At 38.9% G+C, this 13,602-nt stretch overlaps 1 protein-coding gene across 1 annotated transcript in view; it reads right to left on the bottom strand.

Moving 5' to 3' along the window:
• Positions 1 to 10,467: 10,467 nt before the first annotated feature.
• Positions 10,468 to 13,602, bottom strand: part of TEKT5 (tektin 5) — a 28,906-nt gene continuing 25,771 nt past the window's right edge. Inside the window, exon 7 of the mRNA XM_026061890.1 lies at positions 10,468 to 10,681. Within this exon, the coding sequence (XP_025917675.1) occupies positions 10,468 to 10,681 (214 nt within the window). The remainder of the gene's footprint in view (positions 10,682 to 13,602) is intronic.

Raw genomic sequence — 13,602 nt, 5'->3', positions numbered from 1 at the left:
CATTTGGGGCTGTCTGCTTGGCAAGTTTGTCGGCTTTCCTACACAAACTGTAGATGAGGAGAAACTAATGTTTTCCCTCCTGATGACCTGTTCAGCAGCAAAGCCCTATACATTGCTTGAAGATTAATAAAGAGGCCAAACCCACTCAACAATCCCCCCCCCCAACACTTACTTCTCCGCTAGAGGATATTATTCTTGAGTTTTTCCTTGTATAGAGTTGTTACTTTAGTAAAGCTCCTTTGTTTACTTAAGCACTTATTGTCTGTTCACTGTTCAGGACACAGGAAACTTCAGCTGTGCCAAGAAACTTTAATGGAGTATTCAGAATATATTTTTAAAAGGCACTCCTCCATCTAGCTATAAACCAGTACTGTCTCTACCCAGCTCACAAATATGAAGATTTATATATAAACTGATATTTTATTGGGCAAATCAGTCCATTCATGCTCAGTACAATCCACAAAACTAATTAGGCACCAAGTAACTTGTACAGATTAACTCTTCCTTTCCCCCGCAGATTAAAGGAATAAGCACAGCTTTTGAAGTTTTACAAGAGAATGCATGTTTTGTGACAGGTGATACAGGGCACCCATCAATAGTTAATTATTCATTAAACTTTCTATATGCTGTCTGACATAGGTCACATGGCATTCCTAGTTTCTATAGCATGCCTGGGCCCAGCATAGCTTGGTGTGGCATTTTCCAATTATGTAATTCAGCTGGTGAGCCGATCATTTTCTAGCACTTGTTCAGTCCATAGGAGTATGTGTGTCCAGCAGACAGTGAGGAGGCTGCACCATACAGATGGCATTTGCGACACTAGCATCCAACAGCTTTTGCCCTGAGCCTGCTAAATACGTATTTTCCTGCATGAAACAGCAGCGTGCAGCAGCATGGTGGTGCCCCTTTTGTGTACCAGATAGCAGGAGGGAGAGGGCTGGCGGGGATTGTATTCTTCTCTGTGGGAGAAAGGTGAAGTGGGGACACCAAGCTTGTTTGTTGTAGCTCCCAAGAAGGGGAGGCAGGGTGTGCGGATAACGAGTTCCACAGAAAAGGGAGCAGCAGCACTGCAGACAAGCTTGCTAGAGGCAGGTTAGAACAAGACACTGCAATTTAAACCAAACAAGACTGAGCCTGCAATAGTGCAACCCCAGTTCTGCAAGGGCTACATGGATAACTGAGTTCTCTGGGTGTCTCCTCACTGCTTAGACATGGCTTTCCAAAACTTTAATCAGAATATGTGGAAGGGGTTTCCATGTTCCCCAAACCCTGCAAAGAAAGGAGTTTTACCTCTTGTTGCTTCCTTCAAAGGGTAAAATGTAGGACATGTTGCTGGCATCTCTAATTCCATTCTGGTTTGAAAATCCATTCCCTGAGAGGCAGGTGTTTGTTTTAGGTACATCACCGATGCTGACAATTTATAGGTAAACGACATTCATAACAAGTCTGCACCATGGCTAGAACATGTTGACTTGCCAACAGTAAAGCAGTTATTGTGGTACATGAAGGAGTCAGCTGAGATAACTGGTTTCTAGATAACAAAAGCTGTCAAATTTTTCTCTGCTATGAGAGAGTAAAGAGAAGTTTCTTGTTGAAGTCTGTGAAGATCTGATGTGTTATGCAGAAGTTTATGAGCCATTGCAGTAATCCCATGTCACCAGACTTCTGGAATCCTGCTGTTCCCACTATGGAGCCATCAGCAGTGGTAAAGCAGAAATCACTGTGTTCTTCCAAATGAGTTCTTTCAGGTTTTTCTTCACCAGCCACTTCTTTTATCTTTGAATAATTCTCTAACTTCTGAAAGGCTGTCCTGCCTCCATTGCCGTGAATCATAACAAACCTGAACTACAGGTGAAAGAAGTTCCTTCAACACCGTGGCGACCATTGCCACAAATTTAGAGAGCTGAGTATCATGCTATGCTGAAGAAAGCAAGAGAATAAATAAAGAGTATGAATAAGGTTCCCAAGGATAGAGATTAGAGAAGCACAAGTTCCAGCAGACCATTTTCTAGAAGCACTCTGCTCTGTTTGACAGGGAGGAAAACAGTATACTCTCACAAATCCCATCATAACTTAGTTCTGTTGAAAACAACACTGAGACCCTCACCAGGGCTTGACCCTTGTTAAATAATGTGAACAAGGGAAAGAGTGTGTTCCATAAACTTGTGGATACCAACAATGTAGACATGCTCTGTGGTAGCAGTAAGCCTTGGCATAGCTGATTGTAAAAATTTCGTGATAACTGATGGGGAAACTGTCAGCCACTACAGGTCCCTGGAGTACTCTGAATAGTGCTGTGTAGTGCTAAGCAATATTAATGTTGACAGGCTTCTGAAAACAAGGGACCTGCAGTTCAGCTGAACAATATGTGTAGGTTGCTTGTAAGATAGACTAACTCCAAATACCACAAAAGCACATACCAAGAAGGTGATTAGCATATGTAAATATGTCTTTTAGCTGTTTAGACAACATGTCCTGCAATATAGTAGAACGTATATAATACATAAAGGATGCTTGTGGCTAATTCACTTTGAATTCCCCCTGCTGGGTTTGGCCTGCCATCACTAGAACAGCCTCTTGGTTACTATCTCCCCTTAATAAAGGGAGCTGCATGAGGATGAGGATGTCTAGCTGAGGTCTCTACCTGGGCGCTTTCTATTCTTTGCAGGGGTGGCATTGGAAATGGACTCTGGAACAAGGAAACAGAGGCCAGTGGGGAAACAGCAGTACTGCTAATGCCAATAATGGGTGAGGGTCACTGAGGTCTAGGAAATGCCGGTTCTGGAGGAGTGTGGCCAATGGGACAGGTAGATTTCAGCAGCAGCATCCAAGGGTGCTGCAACTAATGGAGGTAATTCAGCAACCACAGTAGAAAGGGACTCAGTGCTGGCTGTAAAACCTGTACAAGACCCTTGGCAAACATTTAAGGGATTAATTTATTGCATGGGCTGAAGTCACCGCAGCATCTAGAGTGCAGAAGTATCATGAGCTGCCTGGACATAGGTGGGATTGGAGCTGCGTCAGAACTGAGCAGAAGCACAGTCCTTCCCCAAGACATTCAGCCGTGTCAGAGCATCAGGTCAGTGTGCTTCTGTGAGCAAATGAACGCAACAGATGAAAATGTATTTAGGAGTTTTATGTACATGTTTACCTTGTTTTCCTGTATGGTATGTTTGTATATGCTTGCTAGTTGAACACAGCTAATCCTGCATAGGAACATTAGGAGTCATGTACAAATTTCTGGCATCATGTCAGGCACTGGGAGAGCCAAAGCTGAGACAGTTATAGGTGGAGCTGTCTGAGATAGCTGCAAATACAAGTTTCACAGACTTCTCACAGAACATTGCCTGCAGGGCACAGATGTGGTATGAGGGGATGAATATACTCCTCTCTTTGTTGCATTTTTGTAATAAGATGACCGGTTTTGTTTCTGAAGCTGAGTTTTTAAACAACATGCTCTCGTCCTCCTACAGTGTCTTAAGTACACTATAGCATATTAAGTGCCTAAGCATTTAGCCCAAGCCCAACTATACGAAATGTCTTTTTGGTGAATGCTTTTCATTCTTGCACATTAAGGCAGGGTAACAAAACAAGACACATAGGCCACAAGTGTCATTTGGCAGAGGTTGTTGGAGGATGGCTGTGAGCCAGTGATAGGCTAGCATGCAGGGTGGCTGCTGTAGCCCTAACTGCGAAGGGCTGTTCAGTCCGGCAGTCTGTGCCGTTCGGCACCCTTGCAGTTCCACCGTAACTTCCTGGTTTTGCTGTGCCAGCTCAACTTAACTGTGAAACAAAAGAACTCTGATGGTTTTTGGAGTCTGGAGAATGGGGAGCCACTGACAGTCATTTCTCCACCACCTTCCTGACCATGCTTTGCTAGGTGCCCTCTGACCTAGAGATTATTTCCATCACTTCTTTTGTTTGTTTAAAGCCCAGTTTTGTTGTGCTTATGAATGCTTGTTTCACAACATCAAGAAATTTCCCACCAGAAGACATCTGCCTTGTTTATTTACACGTATTTCCCTTCTTTTTTTTCCACTTCAAAAATTCCATTCAATATTGGATGCTTCTGCAATAGTAATACAACAGAAAATGCCTTATTTTTTTTAACTGGCCAGAAGTTTCATTTGTATAGCATAGATTCGCCTTATATTAATTACTCCAGATCAGGATATGTATTTTATATAAGCTTGAATTTCATTGCATTGGCAACCAATGAAGGTCTGCCTTGGTGTTTATAAATCCTGAGAGAAAATCCAAACAAAAATTCAAACTGCTGTGTTGTCTCCTCTACGTATTTGTCTAATAGTGATACAGGAATGTTATCTGTGTTTTTAAAAATAAAAATGTAGGAGATCAAAGGACATCATAGAAACAGTGGATAAACATTGATGGATTTCAGTTTAAAAATAATCAGAGCTATGAAGCCCAAATAATCAGGAGAGTCTTTCCTTCATGAAATAATATTTAGACCATTCTGACCTGTGTCTTATTCTCCTGATTAAATTTTAAATAGAAGGGTTTTTATAGCATGATTTTCAGCACGCCTGAGGCCAGAGAACAGATCTGAACTGGTAATGCACCTAATAGGAGACAGCGGTTATTTTATGACTTGAGGAAAAACAGCAAGCATGTTCTTACATGATGCGGGATCATAATTCAGTGATACTGAAATTTCTACTATTCTTAAACACTTCAAAGCAATGTGCAGTGGAAGAAAGTTTTGCTGTTTTGCATTCTTATAAATTTATATTCTTTACTGTACAGTCAGGAAATATTTATTTATCACTGGGTATATATTTTTCATTGTTAGAACTGGTTGTGCCTTTACTGTAAGAATTGAGTCCCTTGGTTTAAAAAAGAAACCTGCAGCCTACTTGGGATGGGGATTCTTTCTTTAGAAAAGAAGTTGGAGGAAAAAATAGTGCAGAAATAAGGTGAAATTTTCATGATAGTTTGTAGACTACTGCTTTGACTACTGCTTTGATGCAGCAATCCAGTTTGAGAGCCATCTGCTTTTGCTTTTATTTTTCACCCGTGTGTTTCTGTTTTTACTATGTTACAGCTCTCGTGTTCTGATTAACTTCTTTCATTTATAGAAAGTGTTTCTCCATATGATTTCTCTCCGGTGATGATGAAGAATGATCCCAAACCATTGTATGTAGTGACAGTCATGTATCATAGCTGCTTGTGGGTTAAAAACTCAATCATCTAACAGAAGATTCTCTGATCAGGATTCAAAAAGACAAAAATTTCAAATCTTATCTCTGCTGAATGCACTTCAGATGTATGCAGTTTGCCATTATTTCCAAAAGCTAGCAGGAGCAAGTTGGGAGGAAATCTAGTTGTTCACCAAAGTAGCAATGGTCACATTTCTGTCACTGTTGTCTCTCCTGCCAGGTGCTGGGGTCCTGCTTGTCAGGGTATGCTTCTCCTGTATTTAAACAAAATAGCTAAGGAGTTTTAAGTGCTTAGCTGAGAGGCAGCTGAAGTTGAAACAGGACATATGGAACCAAATCAAAACCTGAAAGGGATGGAATAAACAAAGGCAACTGTCCACTGTATTTCATGTTACTTTCACATTGCTGATGCACTCCAGACAGGTATGTCTCCAGCAGATTCGCACAGTGATATATATACCCTGTTCAAGTGCAAAAATGTTATTGATATCTCTGATGTAGGTAATAGTTTGCTTTCTGTAAGGACTGCATAGCAGACAGATGTGACTGTTCTTTAGTACTAGAGTATGTAAATGTTCAGTTCAAGTCTGTGTTTTATATCGTTTTTCTTTGGAAGTGCAGGTGAAGGCTCCATGGGGCACTCGTGTATTCTCACCATTGCTAGGAAGCAGCAAGGAAAGCAGGAAGGCTCTGGTGAAATTCTCCATCCCCTACCCTTACCCTTACCCCCGCCCTGCAGCGGAGCAGAGTGGGTCACACCCTTGGCTCCAAATACACATTGAGCTGCAGCTCCATCCTGACCCCAGCTCACATCCTACATCTCCAGATTGAGCATGACTGCTTCTTATCTCTGTGTTTCTCCAATTTGAGATGATATATCATCATTCAATCTCACTAAACAAAGAGCCTTTTTTTTTTTTTTTTTAACTTTTGGTTGTGTTATATTAGGGGAATGCAAGTTCATAGTGCTTTCAATTCTTGCCTGTTATTTCTAGGGAAAAAAAACCAGGATCCTTTTTGATCCATTTAAACTTCAGAAAATTTCTGAATGCTATGAGAATGTGCAACTGTATTACCAAACTGTAATGTCATTTAAATGTAATTTTCAAACCCAGCACTTTTTTGTCTCCATAGTTAATATTCCTTCTTTGTCTCCTGTTATTCACTCCGTAACATCCTGTCCTGAAAGCACATGCCAGATCTTTCCCCAGTGAGTAGTTCCACTGAATATGACCACTGATACATATCGACTGGGGGCACCATTTGTAAATTCTTTGGGGCAGGGAATTTAATCTATACATGACAAATTCTGCTTTCTTGCTGTGATTAAAAAAAAAAAGAGAGAGAGAGAGAGAAAGAAATAAACTATTGCTAGGTTTGGGTAAAATGAGTTGCCTTCACTGTATCAGTAACCTTGTGACACTGAACTGGGATTATCATTAGTGAAGACATTTAGATCCATTGTTTTCTTATTCTGTTTGGAGACTGAGTCCATAAACTTTTATGAGCTATAGTTTAGATAATGTTAGGAAATAGCTTGTCTGGAACTAAAATTATCTCATTGTTTAAAACGGGCAGGGACAGGTTTTAGTCTTTTCTGCATTAGTATATTTGCTATAAAACAGATTTTATCTTTCAAATATCATTGTGGGTCTGCTCATCAAATTTCTGTTTTTATACGTGGAAATATTTCTTGTTGTCTGTGTTTGCGTGTGAGTACATTATAGAATCTAGTTCATAGGAAAAGAGATCTACAAAATAAAGCTGAAAGAATGTTTATATTCTGTTTTTTGAAGAGATTCTCAGGTTAATCTGGGTGACTATCTGCTTTTTAGAAATGTGTTTACTTTGACATATTCAAATGTTCTAATCACAACTGGGATTAAGAACAATATTCTGGAGGTGAAATGTGAACTCATTTACACAGTAAAGCAGTGGCAGAACAAGACTACAATCTGTTTTTTTGCCTTTTCTGTCTACCTTGACTCTCAAGAAGCAAATAGTGACTTGTTTCTCCTTCATCTAAAATTTGGTAACCACATTTCACCCTTTTTGGATTTAGATAGTGTTAGAGCCTTATCCTATGGAAGTCTCATCCTTCTCTAGGAGTCTGAAGAGTCCAATTTGTTTATTTTTTCGGAGAGGATGCATTATTAGCAAACTAAATGTGCTGCATGTATAGATGTCATTAATGAAAGACAAGAGTGTTTTTTCACTAGGATAACATACTTAGTATCTTCTGGTCAGTTATAATTAGGGAAGATGATGATTTTGTACAGTAGTGTTATTTTTGTGGAGTCAGTAGTTTGTTACTGATGGTAGCCGAATCTTAGGGGATTATTGTTCTCCTCTCCCACAAAATGATGCACTCAGAGAAAGGTTTTATCTGTTTATCCATGGTTTTAGGCAGTCACTTCTAGTAGGCGTTCACATTGTGTTCAATCAAGATCAGTGCTGTTCACACAATGTACCAAGTGAGTACTCCACCCAAAAGCAGAGCAGAGATCTTCGGCAGAATGTTGCTGAAAAAAAGCACAACCAGTAAGGAGCTGGAATAGCTTTAATTACAGTTGAATTTGTGGCATTTAGCACCCTAGTTCAACACCTCTATCCCTAAGCCTCCAAATTTTCAAATGCAGGACTTTGATTCAGGGTGACTTTTCACTCATGTTGATTGTTTTCAGGCAAAGATTTTTCCTTTTTCCCTCATGTCAAAAACTGATATCAAAATTCATATTTCTTCAGAGTGCTTCCCTTCTGCTATGTATTTCTTAATTGAGTTCTTGGCATAAAGAGGAGAGAAACTATTTCTAGCTATTGGAATAGCTGTGTGAACTGGGAAAGCCTCCAATTTTTAGAAATGTATTTAAAGACTTGAAGAAGATCCAAACTTCCAAATAATTTTTACTGCTCTGCTTGGTCAGCTGTCAGTATTTGATAAAGAGGGTGGAACTATTGTCAATATTTAACAGCTCAACACAAATATTTATTCTATATTTATTGTAAAAATAATATATAAAATGGAAATCAAGTGCCTTATTCTACAAAATTCTGTTTTTGTTTCTGCCATACAGTTTGGTAGTAACAGACTCAAGTGATTAAATTTTCCCTGCCTCCACACAAAGGCATACAGAGGGAGGAAAATGTTACCAGTGGTAACATACTTCCCTGCTGAGAAACAGCTCATAGTGAGATTCCTCCCCGCTCCTACCTGAAGTCATGTCCCAAGGGGGGCTCTGTGGTAGAAGCTTGTCGTGGGGTGTTTCAGAGTAAGAAACAGGAAGCTATCACTCTTGATTCAAACCAGATTACCAATGAAGTCTTCAATAACAGAGCTCCGCCTGTCCTCGCTGGCACATTGCCAAGACCCCTTGAACTGCTCTCCAGTCATACATCGCAATATAAACACTGATTGTGTTTCCGGAGCTTTCCCCATGCTTGGAGGAATTCCTCCTAAAGAGCCACGATTGGAGCTTGCTGGACTGAGCAGCCTGCACTGTCCATAATGATGGTGCAGGTATTATTTTCGTGTAGAAAATCAAGCTGCAGAGTAGTCAACTTGAGATCGGTCTAATGAGTATCAGAAGTAGGCCTGAATGTCACGTCCCAATCATGAGTTCCAAAATGTTTTCTCACAGTTTTAAATCTTTAGCAATATATTGCTGTGTAAATGGATTAACACAACAGCCAGGAGATAGTATTTTTTCCAACTGAAGGAATGAAGCTGAGTGTAGAATGGCTCAACCACGTTCAATGGAAACTGAGGGTAACTTGCAAGGGCTCCTGAATAGCCCTGCTCAGCTCAGCGTGCCTTAGCAACGTTACTTTCATTTAGTAGCTAGGATAATCCCCCACCTACACAAAACAAAGGATAAGGAACAGAGCCAGCGTACTCAGGAGCCTTTCAAATCTAGCATTGTCTCAGACTTGGCTTTGGTCCATTGTAAAATGTGTTTTATGTGTTCCTAGAGCTGTTCTGTAAAGAGGACCCTGAGGTAGCAGAAGACAATTCTGTTACTAGAATTCTAATTTGTTGGTTATTCTGTAAATGAATGTGAGTAAATCCAGGAAAGAAGCACAAATAACAGTAAAATATTATTACTCCATTTTGTCCAAAACAATCAGACTGCTTTAACATTAGTTAAAACTAGTTCTTCCTCAAAGTCTTTATTAAGAATACTGCGCTATCAATGATTTTCAACCCTTATCTGGAAAAGACAAATCTAAAAGCCCATTCCATCCTTCTCCTCTTTACCACTGAATAGTGCTCTGTTGAGAACTAGAGAAAGTTAAGTCTTGATTACGAGAGACTGAAGAATAATTTCAGTGCAGTAACTTTAAGTGCATTATATTCCTGTATGCTGGAAACAAGGTGGTGTTTTTACTATATAATGCAAGACATTCAGGGCCAGAGACAAGTTTTGATCAGGAAAATAATATACATATAATTCTTTTTCAAATATTTGCATTTCTCCTGTTCTTTGACTAAAGTTTAGAAAACCTGGTTCTGTTCCCACTTCTTTAACTTTCTTATCAGTGACAATAGAGCAACAGTACTGTCTGTTCGTGAAGTCATTTGAGATCTACTGATGGATAATTCATATTCCTGAATAGTTAAGACTCTAGACTTGGGCAAGTATCACAAATCACACACAGTTCATATAAATACACAAGATTTTCTTCATAATTACTTATATGAAAAATTGAATTTAAAAAGAAAAGAGAGGTAGAGATGGAAATATTTCCTCTCAGTTAATACAGGCTGCATATGAACCTGAAGTCACTGCACTGAAATTGTCCTTCAGCTTCTGCAAATCAAGTTTGTTCAGCCTTCGCTGATTCAAAACAGAACACCAAATTTAGCACTACTAGGAAAGAGGAGAGGGGAAGGATGGGATGAGCATTTAGACTTAACTTTTCCAGACAAGGATTGAAACGCAGATGGCACAGTACCCTGAGCTCCTAAATTCCGTATTGTACTTGTTCCATTGATGAGTATAGAGTGTCAGTCTAACTTTTTCAGTAGCTCCTAACTTACATACATGTGTTGCAATACTTTTCCGATTATTTCAGTTTTTGTTCTGTCAGAGGAAGTCTGCTAATTCTATTCCATGGAGCAACTGCAGTTGAGAATACTAAATTGTTCTAAGGAAAGAAGCATGGTATTGATTTTTGGTTTGTTTATTGGATTTCATTATTTAAAAAAAAAATCAAAATAATAAATATTTCCTTCAGGATTTGCAACTTTTATGTTACGCATTAAAGAGATCAAAGGTTACTTGTTACTTCAAGTGTAGCCAACTAGCCGTGGGGTGCTGGGGAAGGCTTTGCGCCTGTCCATACACTTCTTATCAATGATGAAGGAGTTTGTCTTCACAGAAAGTTCATGTTCCAGCTTTGACTTGTTGAGAACCAACATTTGCAGAGTATCACGGGCCTCTCGCAGACGTTGCTTTAAGGTCTGTAAGGTGTCATCTATAGTAAAAACTTCATTGACAAGCCTGAAAAAAGAGAAGGAGACAAGTTGCCCAAGTAACTTCAGCAATCCCTCACCACAATACTTTTTCAACAGTGGCAGGTCTGGTTTTCAGGCAGGATTTGAACAGTACTCTTGGACTGAACCGATATGAAAACTAATCTTGGCCAAACTTGCATGCTTAGCACCTGTAAGAAGTGATGACTTCTTGCTTGCATTGATCTTTAACAGCAGATTAAGCCACTTTGCTTTGATCTTTTATCTTCTTAATTGCATTCTTCTTCATTTGCAACCTCTCCTTTGTATAGCCTTCCTAGGACTAGCATGGCCATGTTGAGCACCTACATATGATCCCGTAGCATACATTTGGAATGGATGTTATTGAAGTGTGCTGGTGTAGTTCATGATAGCTTAAACTTGTGCAGCAGGATGTGCCAAATAGTATAGATTTGATGCAAAAGCCTGTTAACCAGGAAAGAACCACTTACCCAGATAACCACTGAATGTGGAGCTGTGAAATAAAGTTTTTCTGTGAGCTGATATCGGCCAAATTTGTTCCAGTGGCCTATCAAGGGAGATGTGACAAAGCTTCTTGTGTACTTACTGAGCTCATAAGCTCTCTTTAATACTAAGGATTTTGTGTGTAGAGATAACCCTACCAAAAACTGATCACCAATAAACTGAGGCAAAATGCATGTCTCCAGCAGAATTCTGATTCATATTTCATTTATGAAAGATGGAAAACACTAACATTTAATATTTCTGACAAGCAAAAATTTATTTTCAAATACAATGGACTTTCTGAGTTCAGAAATCTTAGTGTTACAAAGTTAATCTGTTTTTTATACTGTTGAAATTGGTTCCTCTCTAGTGTCCTCCATTTTTCAAAAGTTAGTGGTTCCATCTCAGATTCTTTGCTGCAAAGATCTGGGATTTCTGGAATGCTCATGGCTCACTCCGCCAGCCTTTTTAAAGCAACCTTGTTATTAAAAAGCCTTTGTTTCTGAAGATCATATGTAGAAGCACTTCTGCCACAGTTGCTTTGTGGCAAACGGTTTACCTCGCACATAGTGATCTTACAGATATATCTAGTGAAAAAATGTGTGAAAGAGGTCCTTTCACATTCCAAGAGGTTTGCAGTGTATCTATGCCTTGATTTGGCTGCAGCTTAGTACTACAAGTTTGCACCATTTGATGTATGATTCATATTCTAGGATTCCACAATTCAAAATTCTCTAAAATTGCTATTGTTTTGCGTAGGCTCACCCTGAAACATTTTCCTGAGCTAACTGAAAAGTCTGCAGACTTAAAACTAAAAGGTCTGCAAAACTGAAATCATAAACATTGGGCTGAATTTGAAGCTAACATATTTAAGGATCTTGATAACAGCTAGTAAGTTTTATCTCATGAATATTCTACATTGCTCTAACCTGAATGTGTTCAGTTTAACAAGTGATGTCACATGTAGCCTCTCCTTATCTAATGTTCTGTTAATTCCTCAAAGTGCCATAGCCTGTAAAAGACGTTGTTTTTTTCCAGAATCCACTTTAACTTGTTTTTGGACAGTCCCTTTTGTTTCAGAACAGCACAGAAAAACTAGACTTTATTAGTTTGTTTTCTGTCTAATTCCTTCAACTACAAAGTTGGCAGCACACACAGAGAACAAGTGCCAACATCAGCACTTCCTTTTAAATAAACAGCAAATTCAGATAACATTCGCATGTTACAAAGAAGTGGTTCATTTGATATTTTCTTTCCCTATTACAATTGAGCTGTTGGGTTGAGCTCCTTCTTGCTTTAAACCACATGAGAGAAATACAGTTAAATTATTTTAAAATCAAAAGTCCTTGGAAAAGGGAATTAGACAGCAAATGGTTTGGCTTTCTCGGATAGGAGTTTGTCTCTAAAAAATGTATTTTGAGATGTGAGTTCAGCCAAAAACTGAGTGAAAAAGTGTTCAAATTTCAAATATCTTCTGTCAGAATTTCCATCTCTAATTGCAGTTATAATGAACAAAACAGTAAAAGATTTGGATTTTGATTAAAGCATCCAAAATAACCTGATTTGGATTAGGTTTGTTTTGGAGAAAAGAGAATGGGATATGCTATTTATCTGTCAATATAACTACATCTAGTAAAGAGTATATCTGTATAAACATTTTGGTTAAGATATTAGAAATATCAGATATCAGACTGACTGATACAAAACTTGTCTGTACAATAAGCCTAAAATACTTCAGAATAGCTGTGTGACAGAATGTAGAGCTCTTAAATAACCTGTAAACTAGTAGAAGTTTAATTGTTTCAGAACCTGTATATGCACTTTATCTTCTAAGTATGTCATGTTTTTGTGCTTCCACTCCAGTTCAGGAAAATATTCAAAGACATTCTGACATGCCAGTGATTTCAAATGAAGCTTCCAAACTTTTTTAGGCAGGACCCTCTGGAACATCAAGGCCATCACTAGTAATTGTTGGAAGAAAAAAGGATGATGTGAGCCTCTGCTTCAGCATGCTATTGATCCCAAATCAAACAAGTTCTGTATCTTGGACACATGCAGTCCTGTTGAGCAGGCTGATATCAATCATAATGATGCAGACATTTTCGTGGAAGGGATCTTCAGGAAGGAAGCAGGGAGAGAACAAGACTCGGAGTGAATAGAAGGCTGGATTTATAGTTTAATATTTATGGCCATCTTAGGTTTTTTGGAACTAAAATGCTGAAAGACCCCTGAATGCTGAGACTAATACATTTGCACACCTGATCAATGGTGAGTGGCAAGTGAAAAACTAGATCTGCTCCTATAGTAAAGGTAATTGCTCAGTGAATGCTACAGTAGCCAAATCAGAAGTTTTCAGTTTTTTCACAGCTGAACTCCTGCACCTAGAACAGGCATGATTTGTATGATATGAAAAGCCATAGAAATAAAACTATCTAAATGGATATA

This window comes from Apteryx rowi, unplaced genomic scaffold (genome assembly GCF_003343035.1).
Source record: "Apteryx rowi isolate R43461 unplaced genomic scaffold, aptRow1 scaffold_186, whole genome shotgun sequence".
In the NCBI taxonomy this organism is placed as follows: domain Eukaryota; kingdom Metazoa; phylum Chordata; class Aves; order Apterygiformes; family Apterygidae; genus Apteryx; species Apteryx rowi.
This window is presented reverse-complemented; position numbering and strand designations above follow the sequence as displayed.